This window comes from Mchenga conophoros, linkage group LG4 (genome assembly GCF_057382185.1).
Source record: "Mchenga conophoros isolate Kocher_MC1m ecotype Shallow Benthic linkage group LG4, M_conophoros_male_GT1.1, whole genome shotgun sequence".
NCBI classification, from domain to species: Eukaryota; Metazoa; Chordata; class Actinopteri; order Cichliformes; family Cichlidae; genus Mchenga; species Mchenga conophoros.
This window is the reverse complement of record NC_140529.1, coordinates 34,321,955-34,334,089: the sequence shown is the minus strand read 5'-3', so window position 1 is coordinate 34,334,089 and position 12,135 is coordinate 34,321,955. Positions and strand designations below refer to the sequence as shown.

At 40.8% G+C, this 12,135-nt stretch overlaps 1 protein-coding gene across 2 annotated transcripts; it reads left to right on the top strand.

Annotated features, from left to right (window-relative positions):
- The first annotated feature begins 8,633 nt into the window (after positions 1-8,633).
- cox6a2 (cytochrome c oxidase subunit 6A2) lies at positions 8,634-12,135 on the top strand. Of its 2 annotated transcripts, none has more exons than XM_085272013.1 (4): positions 8,634-8,779; positions 11,373-11,439; positions 11,674-11,816; positions 11,917-12,135. In XM_085272013.1, the coding sequence occupies exons 1-4, from the start codon at positions 8,768-8,770 to the stop codon at positions 12,004-12,006; spliced, it is 312 nt and encodes a 103-aa protein (XP_085128139.1). In that variant the 5' UTR covers positions 8,634-8,767; the 3' UTR covers positions 12,007-12,135. The 2 variants fall into 2 exon arrangements, with proteins under 2 accessions (XP_085128139.1, XP_085128140.1); XM_085272014.1 differs by lacking the exon at positions 8,634-8,779 and adding an exon at positions 10,864-11,013.

The window sequence follows — 12,135 nt, the reverse complement described above, 5'->3', positions numbered from 1 at the left end:
TGGCAGTTACCTTTTTTTGTCTGTGTTTGTTTGTTTGTTTTTCTGTTGAATACCCTGAATAATATGAAAAATATGCAAATACATAATGTACAAGACAGGAACTATATGCCAAGGCAAGCTAAAGATGCTGTACAAAGCAGAGTGGACAGAATTTGGCTCATTGAGCTGACAGGGGGTAAAGAAGAGCTTTGTTCTGTGTCTGTTGGCAATTCCCTGAACACATAGACTGTCATGGTTCTGCTTTCTTTATTGACATTTCAGGTGTTTCCAAATATCTCACGTATTTAAATACAGGCTGTCTGCTCCAGTGTCCATTCTATGTATAGTCTGTCTATCTGTGTACTCTATATTTTATTTATTTTTATATTAAGCCTTTATTTTGCATCTCTGGTTTTATCATATCAGCCTTTAAAATCTACTTTTTGTTTTTTAACCTGCCACTTTGTCCTTCATGTCGATCCTCTTTCCCAAATCCAGGATAACGAGGCTGCAGTCTATTGGTCCAGAGCAGTGGGATGCTTCATAATCTCACTATCTTCGGTTCTCCACCTTCTCCACTGATCTCCTGGGATCTAAGGTCCAGCAAACCGTCTCCCAAACCAGCTGCTGATGCTTTTTTTTTACAAATTTGGATGCTTTTCTAAACAGCTCAGACAAAAGGCCACTGAAAAACACACAACAGTGTTTTCTCCATACCGACTCTCTTCAGTTCGAGGAACAACTATGAAAAAAGCTGATGACACACACACAAACTCAATTTCCCTGCTCACTAATGCAAATACAGCACCCATGCCCTGGAAAACATTTATATATGAAAGTGAAGACAGATGATTTGCAGATAATTATGACACATCTGAACTCCTTTTCCACATAAACTAAATAATGTTTAACAGCAGGCCGGTTTTTCCTGCTTTTTGTTAGTAGAACAAATACTGCACCTCCTAAACAGAGGGGGGAAAGGAGTATACAAAAAGAATCTGTTCGTATAAATTCAAATATCCCGGTTAAAAAAGGAACTTGGAAATTGCAGACTTAATACATGACGACATTATTATATTTGTGTGCACAAGGTACTGCTGTGTCTCCAGTAGTCTCAAACCTCAATTAAAATGTAATTTTAAGAACTTTTCTACAGGGGAGCATTGTAATCTCTTAAAACAGGCTGTCAGCTGCCATCTCTGGGACAACATAGACAGCAGTGTGTGCCACTACAGTCTGTTGAGACTGGGCACAAGAAGCATTAACCCATGGCAATATCAATGCCAAGCTCAGGATCATATAGAGTGTGTGAGGTCCTGTGCATGAAAGCCATTTTTTTAATGTAATGTTTAAGTTTATGTCTTAACCTGAGGCACGGCAGCGCTCGATGCAAACGTCTGACTGGAACGAAGAACCACATGCGATGTTTTTGCTTTTAAAGACGCCACAGAAGGAAAACTGAAGTCACACGTGCAGACCACCACATCGTCTCCCCTGGTGGTACCGAGCGTAAGACAATAACAGGAGCCACGTCTGACTCATTACTCGTTCACCCATGATTCACCTCCAAATATTTATCTGTCTACACATTTGAGAGGTGCCTTTAAAACAATGCATTTATAAGGAGTGTGCGAGTTTATCACGAGGAGAAGTCAAAGCTCTGAAAAGAAGAGCGGGTGGTATGAAGTGTGTTGGCTCATTAACCGAGAGAAGAGTAATATAACTTCAGTTTGGAGAGACACATCTGGACGGTGTGTTCAGTGTGGTCGGTAAAACACTGTACCCCAGTATATACATATAATGTGCCATGTGTTGCCCTCATGTGTCCTTTAAGAAGAAAAGAGGAGAGCACGAGTGACCTGTACAATTGACTTTTTAACAGCTGACACTTTGGGTAAGAGTTGAATTGAGGACTCTGATTTACCTCCTCTTAATCCTGGTAGATCAGCTGATATCCTATTACGCACCCATTAGGCAAATCCCACACAGGGAGTATTATATAAGTTACTTTAGCCCATCTACTTTTGCTGATGCACCTGCAAGCTGCTTTGCAACCCCCTCTCTACATTAATCCCCCTTTGCATACTCAGTCTGAGTTATGGGCGTGTTACGGTTTCAGCACATCTGCTAGGATCCCCTCTGGTCCGAGTGATGCAGCTTTCATCGTCAGACACTGAGCGTAAGGTTCCACGCAGACATCTACAGAGATGTTACTTTACAACGCAGCAACTACGCCCTTCAGTCGGACTTTAAGCAGACTTCAAAGAATTATAACAGGAATGACTCGTCCATGGTGTCTGCAGCTGATCATGTTTGTGTCCACAACAGGAAATAAAAATCGCTTTAATCAGTGTCGTGTTTGATGTCATCGATGCCTGCTCCATAACTGTTGTGGCCAAAGGCTTAATTCTGGTCTCCATTTCACTATTTGTTGAAATTAAAATGCACATATGACACATTCTTGTCAATAAGAAGCAATCAGGTAGCATTTAGAAAGAGTCACGGCTCCATTTTCATTTAAAATAAACAACTGGTTCAAAATCTCTGCACACCTGAATGAACAACAGATGCATAGGAGAGAGAAAGAATTTTTACAAACTTACTTACCACTTTTTTTTAATAAGTCACATTGTAAGTCAGATTGTATGCATTTTACATGGCTTCTAATACATCGTTTTGTACCTGATGAAGGTCAGTTGGACTGAAATGTTCTGATTCAGTAAAATAGTGGTAAGCAAGACACTTAAAACAAACAAAAATGCTCAACAGGAACTGTGAAACCAAACTTAAGCATTAACAAAGACTTGGATACAATGTAACGAGGGCACATGGACAGTGAAAAACACCTGAGTAGGTTTAAAGTCACCTTTGATATTAAGTTTTCCAATTGCAGCCAATAAGATGATCAACTTGGTGGTCTTGTGTAAATACAAACACATGGAATTACTTATCATTGCTCGTAATGTCAGTATCTGTCATCAGAAAGGAACAGTTTTGTCTCAGTGAAGTAAACCTTCACCCTGGAAAAACAACCATTGTTTACTCTTTGTAGACTTTCGCTGTGGCAGTTTGGAACAGAACTGTTTATTGGAGGTTTTATGCTCGTCTTCATCCAGCTTGTGAAGCACTGTGGGTCACCTCCAGGGGGGCTTAATATTAGTGTTAAGCTCCATGTAGCATAAAGAGAAGAACACAAAGACCTGCCGAGTGACTGTACTGGTGCTGGTTTTTAGGGAAGGTGTTTCAGCTAAAAGTTCGGTCAGTGCTTGTGGAGGGCTGAAACCTCTCACAATTTATTTTTTTTTTTTTGTGTCTTTTGAAGACGTTACATACACCAACAGTATTTAATCAGGGAGTCTATCATAAAATTGAGCTCCCAGAATTTTTCAAAATAACTGTTTGTGAAAGAAAGCTGCGAACATTTCTGGAAACCTGATGATATATCAGTTTAGGAACTGTTTTTGTTTGAAAATGTTAAATGAAATTTGACTATATGGAATGAAACGTATGTATTATGTATTAAATAGCTTGCAGGCTATATTGCATCACCATAAGGATCCTAGTTTCATTATTAGCATGCTTTAGTTCCAGATATATATCTTGGTTATATTTAACGTAACCACAAGCAAAAGAAAGTTTTTGCATGGCCCCGTGCAGTCCTTTGAAAAACTGAGTGCAACCCATAATTCAGTAGCTTGTAGAACAAACTTTATCAGTGATAATTTAATAATTGTTCACTGTATGACTTCATCAGTCTCTCAGATGGATGTGGAGGAATTTTTGCCCACTCTTCTTTACAATGTTGCTTAGTTCATTAGTTTACAGGCAGTTAGTTTTGCCTCGGCCATTGTTGCACCTTGATTCTTGTTATAGTTCAAAAACATTCGCTTGAAGATTTTCTGCTTTGTTTAGGATCATTGTCCTGTAGCATAACCCAGTTTGGTCCAAGCTTTAGTTGATTTGAGGTACTTTTGATTATTTGCTGTGTTTCTAAAAATGTAGCCAAACATCTTCAGTTTGGTCTCATCTGCATAAAGAACATTATTCCAAAAGTCTTGTGGTTTTTTCAGATGCAGCTTTGCAAACCTAAGCCATGCTATCATCTTCTTTTTCGAGAGAAGAGGTTTTCTCCTGGCAATCCTTCTAAAACAAGCCACACTTGTTCAGGCTTTTACTCAAAGTACAGTGAGGAACTTTAACATTCAACATGCTAGCTGAGGCCTTGCAGAGGCTGAAATTGAGCTCTTGGGATTTTTGCTGCTTCTATTAGCTTTGCATGGTCTGACTTTGGGGTGAATTTGCTGGAGAAAACCAATCCTGGGAAGACTGTTGCATCGTGTTAATGCATGCTTCAATGCTCAATACCAGCAAAATGCCACAGCTTCTGCTTTTGCAAAGCTGCTCACACTTGCTGACTGCTACATAGGGCTGCCCAGAGTCCTGTGAACAACTTCAGTGTTCAGTAGCATTGAACATTTCCACTTGCAGATGAAAATTAAAACAAAAACACCTTGAACAAGTCTCATACAGTAAAACCTGAGTGGCACATAAGTGTGCGTGTTATGTCAGACTGTTGGAAAACATCCATACAGCAGATAATAGACACACAGAACTTTCCCTCCACTCATTCTGTCCACATGGGCGCTGCTCATGTGATGGGTGTTATATGGAAGTTTCCACTGTGGAGAAACACCGCTCGCGTCACTCTGGATCCCCTCCCGTCTCAGTCATGGTGGGGCAATACTGATGGTCAAATCTGGCTTCTCACGGTTTGCTCAAGTGTCTGCACCCAGTCACTCTGCAGTCCTGTCTCACTCATATTCATCCCATAAGAGAAAGGTTGAACTGTTTCCCCTCAGCAGATTAGCTCATACTAGACTCTACTATCGTACTTTGCACTGTAAAAGGCAACGATATTAGGCACTGATAAAAGTTGCAATTAAAATATGAAAACATACTAAAACTGCATGACTCTGTATGCACTGGTTGACTCATGACAATGAGCAAGTTTCACACAAAAAAACAAAGCAAAAGCCTTGCATGTATTTTTCTATCTAAAGCCCCAAGGAGAAGACTGCACAACCAGAGATTGGGACAATACTAAACAGTGGCGACACACTGAAAGCAAGTCACCCATCCCTAAATCGGGACTCTCAAATCTGAGCCTTCAGTTTTAATTAAATGCAAGGATGCTTAGAGTTGCATTGGGAGCAACAAGAATAGAAAGGATTAGGAATGAGTACCTCAAAGGGCTAGCTCAGGCTGGACAGTTCAGGGATAAAGTAAGAGAGGTGAGACTGAGTAGGCATGGACATATGCAGGTGAGAGATACTGGGTTCACTGGGAGAAGGATGGCAAAGATGGAGCTGCGAGGCAAGAGGGAAACAAAATGCAGACGTGATGAGAGGGAGCATGCGGGCGGTTGGAGCGACACCGAAAAATGCAAACGACAGCAAGAGATGGAAACAGATAATCCGCTGCGTTTCCTTAAAATCAGGGCAACAATGAAAGATCTGCTTCAGGAGTTTTCAGACCGGAGAAGGTTTATTGAGCCATTGTCAATTTTTTAACTGTTATTTTCTTTTATTTCCAGTTCACCAAGACACATTATCCTCAGTCGCAGGGGCAAAGAAAAGAAAAGAAAAGAAAAGAAAAGAAAAGAGGCAGTTTAACAGACTTTTGTCTGTGAAGAAGCAGATGCTTTCTCTCTAGCTGTGTCACTACTGAATAAATCCAATCAATGCCAAATAAGCAAACTATGCACCTGCAGATTTCTCTTACTGTTTCACTTATAATGGACTGTATATGTACAGTACTGTGCAAAAGTTTTAGGCAGGTGTGGAAAAAATGCAGTAAACAATGAATGCTCTTGGAAATATAAATGATTGTTTACTGGCCCCAAATGTATTCTGCAGCAGAAACAACGACCCCAACCACAAAGCCAAAGTCATTTAGAACTATCTTCAGCATAAAGAAGAACAAAAAGTACTGGAAGTGATGGTGCGGCCCACACAGAGCCCTGATCTCAACATCATCGAGTGTGTCTGGAAATTGCACAAAGAGACAGAAGTATGTGAGGAAGCCTACATCCACAGAAGATCTGTGGTTAATTCTCCAAGATATTTGGAACAACCTACCAGCCGAGTTCCTTCAAAAACTGTGTGTAAGTGTAGCTAGAAGAACTGATGCTGTTTTGAAAGCAAAGGGTGGTCACACCACATATTGATTTGATTTAGATTTCTCTTTTGTTCATTCACTGCATTGTGTTGACTGATGAAAATAAATGATTAACACTTCCATTTTTTGAAAGCATTCTTTGTTTACAGCATTTTTCTCGCCCCCCTAAAACTTTTGCACAGTACTGTATATGTACTTGTTCTGTTACTACTTAAGGGGCAGCACAGTGGCACCGTGGTTAGCACTGTTGCCTCACAGCAGAATCTCTGCACCACCATCTGCTCAGAGGCTTTCTGTGTGGATTTCTCCCAATCTCTGTGTGGGTTTTCTCTGGCTACTCCAACTACATCCCACAGTCCAAAGACATGCAGCTAGTAGGGTTAGGCTAATTGGTGATTCTAAATTGCCCATAGGTGTGAATACAAGTGTGAATGGTCGCTCTTATTTCTTTGCGTTAGCCATGTGACAGTGTAGCGACATGTCCAGAGTGTACCCCACCCTATAGCATTCGGTCCATTTCCATCTCTTACTTCCTATTTTAAGTGATTATTTCTCAATACTTTCAATATACATATAATCAAAGGTAGAAAAACTGCCATTCCAAAATGATTTGTAATCCTGATTTGGTTTGCTTAATGACAGAAACCGTAGCCTTGAAGTTCTTAATTCAACAAAGCGCTTAGGTGTGAGCTGTTCTCATGTGAACGCATGTGAGACAGGCTGGCGGAGGTTCTCTTCGCTTCTGTCCAACATCTCACACACTTATTGCATTGCATACAATCCACCGTTGTCTTTCTCTTGGCAGGAAATATCCACAGACTCAGCTGTGTGGGTGTTAAGGGATGTCAGGAAGGGTCGAAGCACCTGAGGTTCCTTTTTTTTTTTTTAAATTTCAGAACAGTTTGATGGATGTTTTAAACCATTTGTTCTATAAATGCAAAACAAGTATAAGTGGAATGAGACTAATTACAAGACTATCACCTCAGCGATGTTTGCCCATATTTTTAATTTACACGTGCCTCTTCATGTTTAGTCTGCAGTGTTTCCTCTGGCTGCCTCCACACACACTACTGAAAGGCGCTGTTCCTGAAGCTTGTGCAGAAAAGCTGTTGAATCAGTTCAATCTGCGTGCAGCTGTCCTTCATCCTGCCTACAGACAAAGGTGCTGTGTTCAATGCTGGAGAGACACTTAGCTCAGATAGTGAGAATTCAGGCACAGCGCTGCTAAGCAGGAGTAATTTTGACCATGCTCAGTATCGCAGTAGTGCAGCTTAGGCTAATGGGATTATTATTTCTTTGAAGTTATCAACCTTATGATGGCACTAGAGGAAAACATAAATGAACAGCCACGTAAGCCAGTGTGATTCATAATAACGAACATCACAAAAAGCAAATTAAATCTGCCAAACTGCCACACTCCCTGGGTTTTGTGTTGTTTTTGTGATACATTTGAGATCAAAGTAAACGGACCATCCAAGAAACTGATCTCATATTCCTTGGTGCCACCTCCATGGATCTAAAGCAGTAAAGTACAGTAGAGCTGCAGAAAAATGTGAAAACCGAGAGGGTTTTTTAATATGAACTAAACTCTGCCCACCTGAATAAATAACAGTTGCATAACAAAAAAGGGGATAACACCAAAAACAATGTAATATATGTAATATTTTAGTTTAATTTGTTAAATCTGATTCTCTTGCACAACTTTTGGAGCGTCTAAAGTTCTGCAACAGTAGACTCATATGAATCGTGAACTTCTATACCGAATACATTCTGTTTCGATTTGAATGCCTGTTTACAGATACTTATCAACGCAGAGCTTTGATAGGTCAGTGGGCGATTGAAATAACATCTCTTGAGGTTGACTGCAGTTTTGGCCGCTTTAACTTCAGCACAGCTGCAGCACATGCAAACCTCAGTGTGTGCAGTGAGATGGCGCCTAACCTCTGCCCAAAATAACACAAGTGCTAGACGTTCAGACAGGATGCTTGCATGTCTGGCTGACATCACCGCTGGCTCTCGCTGCTGTTTGCTCTGCAGCCTGAAGCCGTCCAAACAGAGACGACAAAGCCATTACTGAGTGTGAAAATCGCAAATTAACACTCATGGAGAGGAGAACTCAAAGTGGAGATGCTACCTTTTTATGGAGATATTTTTTAATGTTAAAAAAGTTTTTAAAAAATGTGATTTATGACCCGACACAGGTGTAAAACAGACTCCGTTAACACCATTCGGCATCCAAGATGTGTGCAGTAAATCAACCAAAATCGATACATATGACAAAACTTGCAGCAGTCTAATGAACTCTAATGAAACTGCTGAACTTTCAGAGGGAGGAAGTAGCGTTCAGTGCAGAAATGAAAGTGTTTAACATTACAGAGCAACAGCACAGGAGGCCTAAAGGAGCGTTTAAGGACAGTTTGCTTTTCACAGCAGCACTACCCCATCTGCTGGACAGTCTGCTCTTTTTCTGTGCACTGACTGCCAAACATCTCGCAGCAGAATAGACGCACTTTTTCATCAAATGCTTCTAACTGTGGCCAGGAACTTTGATTTAAACGTTATTTATCCACTCATCAAGAAGTTTACTTGAGGACTAGAGCTGACCTTTGTCATGATGTCACAGGTAAGGTTTTCTATTACTGACTTTCTCACATGGACCCACTGTAATCATGAGTGGAAACGTGTGCCACCACTCACGTGAGATGCTACACCAGGCTTGCAGCAGTTTGGGGCTTTTCTTTTCAGCAAACTTGCAGTTTTATCTCAAAGTTCTCTTCATCATTAAGATCTTGTCTTGACTTCCACAGTTCGTCTTTAACTGCATTTCTTAATGACATTCTGGACGCCGGAAATTACAGAGTGAAAGCACCTTAATGTCTTTTTATAGCCTGCTTTTGAAGGCATTAATTAGCTTCATTAACAGATCCTCAATCTGAGCCTCAACTCAATGGTCGTCCTTTGTTATGGCAAGATTTGAAGACTCTGAGGATTTATTAAGCTCTGGAAGTTTCATCAGCAACTCCTAATGACAATTCTTGACCTTTAATGCTTAAGTTCTGACGAGTCAATTAAGACCTAACACATTAATGAAGGGTTTTACAAGTAGATTAGAGCCAAAATTAAACTGCATCTATGACCTGGTGTGCGTACATTTGGATTTAGGATGATATTTCTGCTGCTTCCTTGAGTCTATCAAAAAGATGCACACCTCAGTCTGAGGTACCAATATAATGACACCAAAAGACTAGAATTACATAAGTAAATAAAAGCTCCCTCTCATCTTCTTAGTCCTGCCTCTGTGGATCTGGTGCTTCTAACCACTGGCAGGATTTCCTTCCTGTCTGTTGATGGTACATCCCATGCATGCTTGGTCTTACATGACAGGACCTTCTCTTATTCATCATCACTGCTGCCTGAGGCACTCTTGGAGAAGCTCATCTGCCATCTTCTTGCTGTACTCCTGGATGTTTTGTGTTTTTATCCTGGACTGTGACTCTGACGCTAGCTAATCCTCCACTAATCTCCTGTTTCTAATGCTCAGAGTCTCAGGATGCTAGACTTTCCATGCATTAAGAAGAGTGTTCACAACAGTAGCATCTACAGTGCCACAGGAATTTATTTGCCTCCCTTCTGAATCTGATTTCTCGTTTTTGCATATTTGTTTAGATGTTTCAGATCATCATCTTAGTCTAATATTAAAATTTATATTAGACTAAGATAACCCGGGTCACAAAAGAACCCAGGATATCATCCAAGGAGCTGCAAGCCTCACTTGCCTAAAGCCTCACCTGTTAAAGTCAGAGATCAGGATTCAATAATAGGAACGGCAATAATGGAGATTTCCAAGTAGAAAACCACTGCTGACCAAAAAGAACTGAACTTATCGCGAGGTTCTTAAAAAGAACTTCAGACCAACACTCAAACATGGTCGTGCAGCGTGATGGTCTCGGGCTGCTTTGCCGTTTTAGGACCTGGACGTCTGTTGTAATTGCTGGAACCATGAATTCTGCTCTTTACCAGAAAATTCTGAAGGAGAACGTAGGACAGAGATTTGAAGAAAGCGTGGCTTTAAAAAAATAAATAAATAAATTGGAGTGGCCTAGTCAAAGTCCAGACTGATTGAGATGCTTTTGCATGACCTTAAACACACCGTTCATGTTAGAAAACCCAAACATTTGATTGCAGTTCATGCTGGCACCGGTGACACAACCAGTTATTAGGTTTAGGGGCAGGTTTGGATGTCTTTCTTCTCTTAAAAGATGAAATCACCATTTTAAAACCACTTTTTTAAAGAAATCAGGAAAGGGGCAAATACTTTTTCACAGCACTGTAAATACACAGATAAATTAAAATGTGTGCACTCGAGTCCTATTTTTAAAGATGTCTGCAGATGTCAACTGATCATTAAAACCCCCAAATCACCAGTGCATGCATGTGCACGATGTATGTAAACTGATGTGAATATAATGCTAAGTGTAAATAAACTCCAGACTACTTTGAACCTTCGACCCACAGATGAACCAGTGTCTCTCTCACTTTCACCGCTATGCTCCGGATGAAACTACATATGAAAGCAAACACACTGTTTATATCTAAAAACTCTGAGCCCTTCTCATGCAGGCTGAATGTGCTCTGCAGCACCTCCTTCCTATCCCCTTCGTCATGTATATCAGCCCGCCTTTGCACTTGACCAAATATAAATGTTTCTTGGCCCGGCGTCAGGCTGAAATGGGGAGGAGTCTGACAAAGAGTTCAGCTTAGGACAGACTGAAGGACAAACGGGGAGGAGAAAGAACTGGTTTGATATAAAAATAAGAGGACAATAACGAATACTGAGCACCATCTACCTGAGGAACAGTAAGTTTTTACCAGATTTTACTGTATTTTAACTGAAAAAGGGGCTGTCAAAATTCTGGACATACACCAGCAGTGGTAGGCCTTTGCTCAAACGTGCTTTGTGGCTACTTTGTTTGGTACTAAAGCACATGACACACGTGGTTTAAATAACCTTATCACTGCATGTTCTTTTCAGCTGATCTTTAATTTCTTCTTAAAATTAAAATAATTAAATGTTGCTTCATTTTACTTTTTATATTGCACATAAAATTCCAATAGTCAGATTCTGTCTGTTTCTACGTGCACTCTGGTGTAAAAAGTGCATTATTTATATCTACAGCTGCTATTAAACTTTGTTTTCTCTCATTCCACCTGTTCAGATGTCGGCCGCCTTAGCCGCTCGCCGGGTGCTTGCTGCTGCGTCACATTCAGGCAATGAAGGAGGAGGTCAGCCTGTCCTTTATAACTAAATACCATAATGGTTCAAAGCCTCCCCATTAGAGATCAAAACTAAGGCACATTTACTTTTTAGTTGAACATTAACTGAAATGTCTGCAGAGCCGACAGCTATCCTTGCTCTGGCAAATAATCACAAACTGACCAATAGTGAGGCAGGTCCTGTGATTTATTCCTCGTGCTTTAACAAGTGCTTCACTTGTGTATTTCTGTTGTTTCGGACAGCAAAGACCTGGAAGATACTGACCATCGTCTTGGCCTTTCCTGGGGTTAGTGTCTGCATAGCCAATGCTTACATGAAGGCCCAGGCGCACTCACATGAACAGCTCGAATTTGTGCCATATTCTCACCTGCGTATCCGCACCAAGGTGAGTCTCTGGTTAATGTATTAATTAACAACCATTTCTAACTATAAATGCTCACTCTTTCAATATCATCTTCTCCAAAATACTATATGTCCCCTTCCAGAAATTTCCCTGGGGAGATGGAAACCACAGTCTGTTCCACAACCCGCACACCAACCCTCTGCCTGACGGCTACGAGAGCTCCCATCACTGAAAGGATCGGCTCAGTTTCTCGGCTCTATCCTGCTGCATGCTTCAAACTCCGGTCTGCAGTCTACTTGGTTTAATTAAAACGGCTGAGGGGCCAAGTAGACAGCCAGGAATAAAACCACTTTGTGCTGTA